The sequence below is a fragment of the Anneissia japonica genome, unplaced genomic scaffold (assembly GCF_011630105.1).
Source record: "Anneissia japonica isolate Jap-2015-1 unplaced genomic scaffold, ASM1163010v1 scaffold685_len2926416_cov193, whole genome shotgun sequence".
Taxonomy (NCBI): domain Eukaryota; kingdom Metazoa; phylum Echinodermata; class Crinoidea; order Comatulida; family Comatulidae; genus Anneissia; species Anneissia japonica.
Window position 1 is genome coordinate 1,233,482 of NW_022692922.1, and position 12,739 is coordinate 1,246,220.

The window sequence follows — 12,739 nt, forward strand, 5'->3', positions numbered from 1 at the left end:
CTGGGAAGCGTTGTTCACGGAATTGGACTGCAGCGAAAAATGATTCCCCCATCATTAATGGAACAGGCCCACGTCATGCTTGGCTGATTAGTTTTGATTTACATTTCGCAAGTCTAGTGTACGGAAGCTTAAAGTGACCTTCCGAGTTTCCGAGTTTCCAAGATAATTATCATGGAAACACGGAATAAATACGGAAGCTTAAAGTGACCTTCCGAGTTTCCGAGTTTCCAAGATAATTATCATGGAAACACGGAATAAAGCACTTATTAAGACGTCTTTCCGAGATAGATTATCTCGGAAAGACGGAATTCCAAGATAATTTACTTTGGAAAGATGGATTTCCAAGATAGCCTATCTTGGAAAGACGGAATTCCAAGATAATTTATCTCGGAAATACGGAATTCCAAGATAATTTATCTTGGAATGTCGGATTTCCATGATAGCTTATCTTGGAAAGACGGAATTCCAAGATAATGTATTTCGGAAAGATGGAATTCCAAGATAATTTATCTTGGAAAGACGGATTTCCATGATAGCTTATCTTGGAAAGACAGAATTCTAAGATAATTTATCTTGGAATTCCGTCTTTCCCAGATAGGCTATCTTGGAAATCCGTCTTTCTAAGATACGTTATCATGGAATTCCATCTTTCCAAGATAATTTATCATGGAATGACGTATCCACAGTGTCGACACGAGGAGAAGGAAAGAGGATGGCGGCTGAGGAAAAAAAAATAAAAATATTAGTGGAGAGAGGGGGGCTAAAGGAAATATACTTCATAACACCAGAGGATGATGTCAAGGAGGTATGTGCTCCCAGGCCTATGATATAGATATCTGGTTATGATTTAGGCATCTCAGATAGGCCTAGGCACTTGTTTAATTGATTAATCAATTATTTGCAGGCAGGCGGAGTGAAGGCTGGTGTAGGCCTTACTTAGGCCCGGGCCCATGCCACCATACTTATAGTATAGTCAAAATTATGCCTACCAGTAGCCTCGTCCCCACAAAGCCCACGCAAATATTCAGGTAGTTTAGGAATGTTACACATTAGAGAGTTTTGCTAGGGAATTTAGGTATTCTACCGATTATTGTATAGGCCTTTTTCACGAATCGGTAGACATCTTAGAAGTGATGGCAAACATTGCGAATCAGCGGTGCGTAACCAACGGAAATAAGATAGGCTTTAGGGCTGATTTTCTGACATCATGTTATTTAAAAAATCAAAACTCCATAACGCGGCGTCGTATCCAAAATTTTTTTCTAGCAAAATGTTCTTAAAAGACTAGTCTACACCACTATATGATTGGAAAAAAAATTGAAAAAATGTTTTTGACCTCAGAAATCAAGATGGAAAAAGAAAAGCCTATCTAAGTAGTGTATTAAAATAGGCAGTGCAGTGGTACTAGTAATACTCTGAATTAGCATTGTTTTAGTTACCATATGAGAGTTTCCTGTGTTAAAAACATGATTTACTATTATACTATACTTCTTTATAAAACATAACTTGTACTTTGAAATAAGAGAAATCTGTATATAATATCAGTACCTGGAACAGTAACAACACGAAAGTGCTATGCTACTGCACTGTAATGCATACGCCTATTGTGCAGGTTAGGCAATAGGCATTTTTCCATGATTCGGTAGAAGTTGAACACCGAGGTCAGTGGTGCGTACCAAAATAAGATATGTTTTTAGGTTTTGAGGCTAAAATCTTGACCTGATGTTATTTAAAAATTCCAAACTCCTTAACGAAAAGTTGTGTCACATTATTTTTTCTGAAAATATTCCTAAAAGACTATCTGCACCACTACATTACAAATAAGTAATAACAAATGTATGCATTAGTAATAACCAGTAACAAATTCAACAATATATTTGAAAAATGTTTACTCACGATTGTATTTTTTGTTAAATGCATGACATATTTGTGTTTAATAAACCAAAAATAATTGCATTGTTTTACTTAATTTACCATAGAGCATCATAATTTCTGTTTGTTTTACTATATGGGAAATTATTTTTAAAATGGCACCTTTTACATTGTTGACTTAAACTGAATTGAAGCATATTTCAGAACAACCATTTACTGTATTCTGAAATATTTGAAACAAATTGAGCTCCAAGAAAATCAATTACGACAAAAGGTTTGGCCAGTAACCATTTTTCATACTTCTTTAGATAAGTTTAATGTATAGTGTAGCCCACTAAGTCTGAGATCATACTCAGATCAATGTGTTATTTAAAATTCTAGAAATATAATTTCATTGTGAGAATAAAATAGAATTTAATTAAGATATGTAGATACTGTATAAGTCTAGCCCATAGGTAATAGTAGGGTTTTTTTTGTGTTAATCTTTCTTTTTGAAACAAATAATTAGAAAATAATTGAAATAATTTCATGTTCCTTGATTTTTTTTACATAATTTAACATATTAAGATTTTTAAAATACCCAAAATATATTAAATTTTAGATTTTGGAAAAAATCATAATTCATTTCCAAATTTGGAGTCATTATTTTTAAAATTGCAGATAATATGGTACTTTAACAAATACAACCAAATAGATCAGTTTGTTGTATTATGTATTGCATAGTACATTTTGTAATAATAATACAACCTTGTAAATCAGTTAATTAGACTGTATTTAACAGTTAAACAATAATATAATTAAAAAATACTATCTAATAATAAGATTTGTAATTATTAGTATCATTTATTCTTTAAAAATACAACCAATATATTGGTATTATTAATATTAGATTGTATTACTTAATTAAATACAACCTAACCAGATTGTATTTATTCAAGTAAATGTTAATACTGTGTACTTAAAGAAATACAACAAATGGAAATGGAAATGATGATGCCTTATGGTAAATTTATTGGAAAAATAAATATAATATGATAAACAATTAGGCGTAGTTAATACAATGAAGAAATTACTGATATTTTACTAATTATACTGTCAACATCAGTAATTACATATGAGTCGGATTAACTGGGTGTGTGATAGCTCCTGTTTGTCTTAATCATCACCCCCATTCTGAAAGGGATTATTCCTTTTTTAATTGATTTTCTTCCTATTGGCATTATTTCATACACCATGAAAAAGTCAGCGTGATTTAGAATGCTAAGAAAACAGAACCCAGTCAGAATAATAGTCATTTTTTTTAAATAGAAGTTTAATTATATATAAAAATTGACTTTTTTCCTGTTTTACCTTTTTGTAGGCAAATACATTGTATTGCAGTAGCACGCAATGTATGTTTTGTGATATAATAGAAGGACTAGCTAGCTTCTTATATACTTTTTAGTTTCCAATTTAGGCACTGAGTGTTAGCATAAAATAATGAAAAATTAAGGGGAAATATAATTGTGGGGTGGGGTTTTATTTTATGTCCCATGTTGGAATTAAAGGTCGTTTGCTTGGAGACACCAACTTTAATGGTTTTAATAATATTTCCTTTAATTCCCAACTTGTGCTAACAGCCTTTCTTGTCTATTTATAGGTTTTGAAGATTGGAGAAGATGATGTTTTGTTAATATTTGACAGTGACTTCCAACAATATTGTATTTACAATACAGCCACTCAAATAAAGCATCTAGATAAATTTAAAATTAGTAAGCACTTTTATATCATTTTCATGTACATATTTCTAAGTTTACCATGGACAGTGTTAAATATAATTTTGTTTATTCTCTACAGCTAGTTATAAGCAATACAATAGGACACACAATGTTTACTTTTTGAAAGTTTTGTTTCATGTTTCTCTGATACTATACCGACCTGTCTTCTGGTGATATAGGGCTCTACTTTCATGCTGTGGTTTTTTCCATGGATTTTGGACCTCCACACCTAAAAGTTCTGCTTAGTTGAAAACTTGCTCCTATACACAAGCTACGGGTCTGACAGTATTGGGCATAAGCGCTATATTAGGCTAATTACATTGATGAATTTTGTTTTATTCATTCAGAGCAAAGAAATGATATGCCATCTACAAGTGCTGCAAGTACTAGACCAGCTGGTAAGCATATGTCAAACTTCCCTTCCATCTCATGAAAATAGATTATTTATAGATAAAACCAAAACAGTTTTTTTAGAACATCTAACCAATGAAAATTTCGGTCATCAAGAAAGCAAAAATTTTGCAGCCGGGAGCAGAGGGGGCGTATCATAACACAAATCATGTAAAATTTCAAATCTAGAATAAATATTTTTGTAATATAAAAACGGGGTCTATTAATTAGCTTTGCGCAGAAACTAATAAATTAAATAGTCTACAATTCAGTTACACTTTTTGTATTATATAATTCAGTAATTTGGAAAAATAAATATGGTGTAAAAATTTAACAACCACTAAACAATGTCATCAAAACATAATATAATGGTATTGACGATCTAAATAAATAGATGTAACAATATTTTTTAATTATTTTTATGACATTATGACACCAACTTTTATTATTTGATTTTTCATTTCAGGAAAGAGAAGTCTAGAAGAAATACTTTTGAATGTGAAAGGACAATCTTCTGTGAGTTACCATTTTTTAAGTGCATGGCATTAATACTATGTGTTGTCTGGTTGTGTTTCCATAAAATCAAAAAACAAAACAAGTATCAGTGTAACCTAATGAAGGTTATCATGATAATGACATACTGTATGTTTAAAGAGTGAATGAGTTAAATTATTAAGAATTCTTATGAAAAGTAAAAATTGAACAACTATGTCTACAAAAAAAATTTTTTTTGTGTTTTACGAATATAAATAATGCTATAAAAAGCAGTTATGAATAAAAATTGGTGTGTCTGTAGTGCATTAGTTGGGTTTGGAGGAATTGGGGAATTTTGGGGGAGGGTGTTCGCCAGAACATAGGGGGGTTTGCCTGTAACATAAAAGCCTCCTGGCTACCGGGCATGATTAATATTTACATCTCAAAATTTTTTAAAACAGTATGTCAGCTAGTACAAGACAGCAAAATAAGTAATGTGGAAAATAATCCATACTGGTACTTCCAACCATCTTTTCCCCCATGCTCTACAATAAAATTTTTACAAAATTTGTCAAGAAAGCCATGTGTGCCATCTTCATGTGTAAGAGATGTGTATAAACATGAATTTTGTGCTGTTGTCCCTACAGTAAATAAATTATCCCATGAATAGTTCAATATCTTCATATGCTTCACAATCAAAATATAAAATTGGATAAAAAGTAGTTGGTTTTACGTAAATGTTAAAGACAAAGTGCTTAAAAATTTAAAAATTGCTTTTAATTATCTACCTTATTGGCCCTTTTATTTTTATCACAGAACATACATTTGCTATTGCAATGCAATGTATTCCCTTATAAAGAGGTAAAAAAGGGTAAACTAAGTTGATTTTTAAATAAGAGGCGCTCTATATCTAACATTTTTTGGCTTATTTTTGAACTTGTTACCTATTTATACTGGTGAACACATTGTATTGCAATAGCAAATATGTTTTGTGAATAGATGGGCCAACAAGATGCTCAGCATAATAAAAAATGTCAGTTTTTAAATTGTGTAGGCACTGTGTCTTTAATTGTTTTTACACAGACTTTCTATGTTTTGTGCAATCATCATCAGCATTCATGTATTTTTAATAATTTAATTTATACTGGTGCTGAATTGAACAGATTAAAATCAAAGCTTTTATTTAGCAGAGAGGTTATAATTTTTCTTTACAGAAACAAAAACACACTAGCCTAAAAAGAAATGGATGTTGTAGAATAACATTTGGGTGGATGCACCGAATTCATGAAAACACTTCGCACATTGGCGTAAGATATGCCAAAGGAGGGGGAACAAGGTGCCTATCTGTTCAACAAAATGCAACCTACGATGAGTTGACAGAAATTGCAAAAGCTGCATTTCTACCAGAGGGGAAGTCCCCATTTTGTAGGATAGAAGACATCATCATCGACGGCATTGGAACCTTTCAGCAACTTCAGTCGAAAGAGGGATTTTCCTTGCAGGAAATTATAAACCTGCACGGTAACCCGTCGCGCACCAGAATATATTTGTTTTCAACAAAAAAGGTAGTGTAGCCTCTCTTATGGCAGTTTTTCAATGTTTACTTATTATTATTATTTTTTTTTTTTTTTTTTAATTGCTTCACATATCATTCTGTAGTGTAAATTGTAGAGTGAATTTTTATTTGACATGCAGTTAATGAATTGATAATTTAATATACACCACCATATATATACACACTAGTTTATGGTATTTTATATTAAATTAATAATACCAATAGCATATAAACCAGTTTTAAGAGCACTACCATACATCAGATCAACACTGTTGCACTTATTGTAGATACAACAGCTAGTATAATGTCAAGACAAATATTCATGTTCGTGGTCAATTATTTTTCATAAAACTTACTATTCACACAATAAATCTAACACTAGACATCACCAGAATATGAAGAAAGAACATTATAGTTTATTTACTTTGAGAACAGTTTTAATTTCAATCTTCTCTTATCATCTTTGAACATATTAATTAAAATAAAGAGAAACAGGATTGACCCTACATAAAAACAGTAAATTATTGTAATTATAAACAAAGTGATTAAAGATTTTCTTTAAATTTTCTAGATTGTGACAACAACTAGTGAATCACCTCAGTTATCATCTGACCATGATGAAGTGAGTAATGTTTTTTGTGGTCTAATGAATGTTGTCCAGATTTTGTTCACCTATTCTACAGAATATCTGTAGAATTTTTTACAGAATGTTTTGAAAAAAGTTCCACAATTAATCCTCCGGTGGAACCTGTACCCACCATGACCTCCCGTTCACAAGCCTGGTATGATACCTCTAAACAGCGTTCGATTTACCCAGTGTTGCATTGCAAATGCGACACGTTTTAAACTAATTGCGAAGCACTTTCACAAATGCGTCTCAATAAAACTTTAGGCAATTATATTTGTTTTAGGTTTCAAATACTCAATGGTAGTGCATGGTTTTTTTTTTTCGTTCATGGTTTTTTTTTTCGTTCGATCTTCGTTTTTCGCCAACTCCATAGCCATGCGACATTTATCGTGTTGTTAGTAGTATAGCTGCAAACGTCATTGCGTGCTTCGCAATTTGATTTCAAGAGTAGAGTCTAAAGGCAGCCACTCTTCGAGTACATAACGACTTCCTAACTTGGATATTTCCGACACAAGGCCAATATAGGCCTATGTGACGTGGTAGAAATATATCATTATACTGTATAATAATAATTTAATCAATGATCTTGCGTTCGTGTCTAATACGTAAAATACTTAAAATTTTAATAATCGCGTCTTTCGCTTTGATAAACGGTGTACGTACTACTGTAGAGAAGCGGAGGGACAGCAATAGGCTTAAACCAAACATTTCTCTACTTTAAAGCATGAGGTACTCTATATGAGCTGATGGCCTAGATAAAACAAATAACTGGTTAATACATTTTGTATACTTTTAGACAGACAGTCTTGAGTCAGCAAGTTCACTTCCAGATGTCCATCTGGATAGCCCTCAATGTGTTGTAAGTTTCATTGCATGTTTAAAATATTGTTGGTTACAAATGTTATGGCGCAATATTATGTGCTTTTTACATACACAATTATACGCATTTTGCATGTCATTTCTTTTTAGGTATAAACACACAAATCTTGACACCTTTTTATGACAAACAGATTTTCCTATTTTAGTTTTATTCCTAACTTTATTGTTGGGCTTGTCATGAAAGTGCCATAACACAAAACCTGCTCTATGATAGGCTATTACAGCACTGATTCTGTTGTGAAAATGGTACTATATCTTTTGAAAATGAAAATAGTTTATACTGTGATTATATAACAACACAAGGTGCCCCTTAAAATTATTATTTTAAATTTACTTGCGTATTTTGAAGTACCAACAGTTTGTTATCTTGTGCATAGTATGACAAACATTGTATGAAACTCTACACTTGTTGATGGAATTTGCATAAAATACATGTATATTTTCATTATTAGTGCATTTTATATTTATTTCACTTTAAGTATGATATGCTTTGTATTAAATTTGACCTGATGGCCTTGATAAAACAACTGGTTAAAAAAAATGAAATGTATGGTGCCTAAATATTTAAAACAAATACATTTTGTATACTTTTAGACAGAGAGTATTGACTCACTTCCAGATGTCCATGGTAGCCCTCCACGTGTTGTAAGTTTTTTTGCTTGTTTAAAATAATGTTTTTTTCAAATGTTACGGCGCAATATTATGTGCTTTTTACATACACAATTGTACACATTTTATATGTCATTTTTTCTTTAGGTTATACACACGAATTGTGACACATTGTTATGACAAACACATTTTCATACATATATTTGGTATTTGTTATTTTTGTATTGTAATACAGAATGGTTTAGAATTTTCAACGGAAACTATGGAATGGGAAGTGCCTGCAAATTCAGGAACACCAACAGTATGTGATTTTTTTAAGCTTCTTTTATAATCCAAACATTGCAAATTTATAATAACGAAATTCCCTAACTTTTAAGTCATCCCTTTGCTTAGGTATGCTGATGATCTTTAAATTTACCATTACGGTAAATGTATAGATGATTTAATATTTCTTCAGGATGACCTTCATTGATTATGTGACTGGTCGCATAAGTGGGGATTAATTCTTTACCATGGGAAGTGTAAATACTTTCAAGAAAGCCCCATTCTCTCTGATTATTATTTAATAATTTTGTTGTAATTTTTTTTGAGCATTTTTTTTATCAGTGACCTGTCCCATAGATTAAGAACCAAACCCATATTTTTAGCTTCTTTGAGGAGAGTAAATGAACATCAAAACGGATTATTTTGTAGATTAAATAAAGCTTGTAATTCTCTTATAGAAATTGATAATGATTTAGATATTTTTTTCAGATATCCTGCATCAGTACAGGAAGAAAGTTTTAAGTATTTTATAATATTTTTTTTTTCTGTCATGTTTTGTAAACATTTTTATTTACAATTTAGTGTAGGCCTTTGATTATTGTTGTTATTGAGTTTATTGTTGACCCTCCTGTAAGTGGCAAATTTAATTTGCCGTTAATTTGGGTATTGAAATAAAATTTAAAAATTTTTTTTTATTCAATCTCATGAAATGATTTGGAATCATGTGAAAATTTCTGTTGATGGTTTTTAATCATTTTCTGTTTTTTAAAAGCATTTATTTATTGAACCATATTTTAAGAGGGCACCTTTAATTGTCAGCAACTCTCAAACATAAAACAATAACAAAGTGAGCAATACAATTCAATTAAACATGGAATATATAAACTTTAGCTTTTTTTTCTCTCTTTTCAGGTCACATTTAAACTAAATATGAAGTCCTGCCACATATGTTGTGATCGAGACATTAATAGCTTTCTGCTGCCATGTGGACACACTATGTGTCTACCATGTGCCACCCACCTCCAGATCAATCAAGAGGATTGTCCCTTTTGCAAAGAAATTATTCAAAGTGTTAAACCATTATACCAATAAACTTTGATCCTCTGACTATATTGGACAGGTAATACCTACTGAATTCATATTATCCATTTTTTTTTGGCCAGCATTTATTTACGTGTTTACAATCAAACATCTTCTGTTCAACAAACAAAGTGTTCATAATGGCAATCTGGTAATTTTGTATCCGCATATTTTTTTTTTTTTTTTTTTTTTTTAGTCGTGTTTGATATTTTTGGGTAGCTCATCATTGTTAAAAAAATATTTTCATTACTATTAAGTCTCAAACTGAACCATGTAAAATAATATTGGTAGATTTTTAAATTATCTAGAAGCACAAAATGTCTGAATTCATAGAACTATGGAATTCAGTGATCAGTGCAGTCATCATGGAATTAAGTGATCAGTATTCAAATGCAGTATCTTGCTTATGAAATCATACTGTGTTGTTGTTAGATGTGTTTAAAAGCTGTAGCCAAGATTATACTCAAAATGTTAATGTTTTTTTCATAACCCCACAGACTGTAATATGTTTATTCAACCAAATTTGATTTTGTTGTACATGAATTGATGAGTAAAATAATAAAAGGACAGGCTTGCCATATCATAAACATTCATGTACAGTAATTTTGCAGCGTGCTTACAGTTAATGTGTATTTAGTTTGGCCTGGTCATTAATTCAGCTTCTCCCTGGTTAAATGAACCAATTGTTTTTACTAAAAAAAAAAGGGGGGGGGGGAAGACAAAAAAAAAAAATTAACATTTCTTAAATTTTTTTTATAGTTTGTTTAAAAAAAAAACCAGTTGAATAAACACATCTGTACAGGCTTACTGAAATTACAGTATATTTTAAGAATTTGTTCATTGATGATAATTATGGCATGAAAATAATGTATGTAATTATGTATTAATGATAATTAACATACTGATGTAACTAGACAATTTTTTTGATGTAAAATCAATGACTTTGTCAAAGAAAAAAAAATTATGTGTATTAAGTAGGCATAGTCGTTAAATCAGTTTCTCCCTGGTTAAATGAACCAATGTTTGTTGTTGTATGTTTTGAGTATGTTTCAAAAAGTGGTTGAAGAAGCACTAGGGCATAGGCCTACTGAAATTACAGTGTATTTCAAAAATTTGTTCAATGAGGATAATTATGGCATGAAAATAATGTATGTAATAATTCATAATAATAATAAGAATAATTAACACTTAAACTTGAGATGTTTCAATGTAAATTGTTAGTGTTTATGTATAATTGATTATTTTGACAAAGAAAGAATAATAATTACATCTAGGGCATAGGCTTACTGAAATTACAGGAATTTTTTTATTGATGATAATTATGGCATGAAAATAATGTATGTAATAATGTATAAATTATAATTAACAAATTGATATAACCAGACTCTTATAACTTGAGATGTATCAATATGTAAATTGTTGTTCATGTAAAATCGATGATTTTGGCAAAGAAAAAATAATGATTATGATTACGTAGGCCGACTCATTAAATCAGTTTGTGAAATGAGCCAGTTGTTTTTTTAATAAAAAAACAAAACTGACGTTTGTTAGTTTGGAATTTGTTCCAAAAAATGATGAAACATATCTCTAAAATTACTGTATGTAATGTATTTCAAGAATTTGTTCATTGATGATAATTATGGCATGAAAATAATGTATTAATAATAATTAACATACTCAGTCCTAATGTAAATAGACACTTAAATTTGATGTGTAAATATGTAAAATTGTTGATTATGTATTAAAAATCAATGATTTTGGCAAAAAAAAGGATATATGATGCGTATTAAGTAGGCCTAGTCGTTAAATAAGTTTCTTTCTGGTAAAATGAACAATTATTTTTACTACAAAAAAAACAAAAATAAAACACTGACATTTTGTTATGGGTTTGTTCCAAAAAGTGGTAATGAAACACATCTAGGGCATTTACTGAAATTAGTGTATTTCAAGAATTTGCCCAATGATGATAATTATGGCATGAAAATAATGTATGTAATAATGTGTTCATAATAATAATAATTCATACTGATGATGTAATTAGACACTTTAGAGGTGTCAATACTGTATGAAAATTGTTAATGTAAAATTGATGATTTTTTGCTAAGAATGAATAATAATTATTATGTGTATTAAGTAGGCCTAGTCGTTACATTTGTTTTCCTCTGGTTAAATTAACTAATTGTTTTTATTTAAAAAAAAACAAAAAAGAAAAAAGAAAAAAAAATTGCTGTTGTATGTTTAGAGTTTGTTTCAAAAAAAAAATGGTTGATAAAACATATCTAGGGCATAGGCTTACTGAAATCACAGTGTATTTCAAGGAATTGTTCAATGATGATAATTATGGCATGAAAATAATGTATATAATAATTTATTTATAATAATAATTCATACTGATGATGTACTTAGACACTTAAACTTGAGGTGTCAATATGTACATTATTGTTTATGCAGAATTGATGATTATGATCAGTGTATTAAGTAGGCCTAGTCGTTCAATTTGTTTGTCTCTGGTTAAATTAACCAATTGTTTTTATTTAAAAAAAAGAAAAAAAAAAACTGATGCTTTTATTGTTGAGTTTGTTCCAAAAAATGGTTGATAAAACACATACGGTAGGCTTAGGCTTACTTAAATCACAGTGCATTTCAATAATGATGATGATGATGATGATGATCATGATGATGATGCCAAAAAAACTAACAGCACACGGAATTCTACCTTATCTTCTTCACAGGCGAAGCTTATATTTAATTCCATTATATTTTGGGCTTAATGGCCCCTGCAAGACTGCATTTGATGAAGATAAGAACAGTTGTGTTGTTTTTGAAAATGAAAAAAAAAAAAAATAATAATATTAAATAATAATAATAATAATAATAGATTTGTGTAGACGTTTGATAGACAAATACGAATTCCCAACTCTTGTGTGGTTTTGATGAGGTTGCCAGTGTTCGTCAATGGTTGAGCAACCCATGGAGAGAAAAATAATAAATTTATTTTTACCTCTATGAGCAACCTACCGGGCGCCCAGAAGATTGATGTGGAAAGCTAGTAGTGAAAATGCGTTTTATCCATGTAAACATAGGCCCACATAAATATTGGTTGGAGATTTAATCGTGTAAAGAGATACACACTTTTCTTTTGCATCGAGTCTATTATATTGGGACAACAATGTTGGAATAGACTATCTGGTACAACTCCATTTTTTGAAAATCCGAAAAAATGCCATCTAC

General features: G+C 30.3%; 1 protein-coding gene across 1 annotated transcript; it reads left to right on the top strand.

The window, feature by feature from the left end:
* The first annotated feature begins 712 nt into the window (after positions 1-712).
* Positions 713-12,027, top strand: LOC117100557. The gene is made up of 10 exons (XM_033240331.1): positions 713-805; positions 3,512-3,623; positions 3,977-4,027; positions 4,486-4,535; positions 5,708-6,058; positions 6,620-6,670; positions 7,473-7,535; positions 8,150-8,200; positions 8,400-8,465; positions 9,341-12,027. The coding sequence occupies exons 1-10, from the start codon at positions 713-715 to the stop codon at positions 9,518-9,520; spliced, it is 1,068 nt and encodes a 355-aa protein (XP_033096222.1). The 3' UTR covers positions 9,521-12,027.
* The last annotated feature ends 712 nt before the right edge of the window (positions 12,028-12,739 follow it).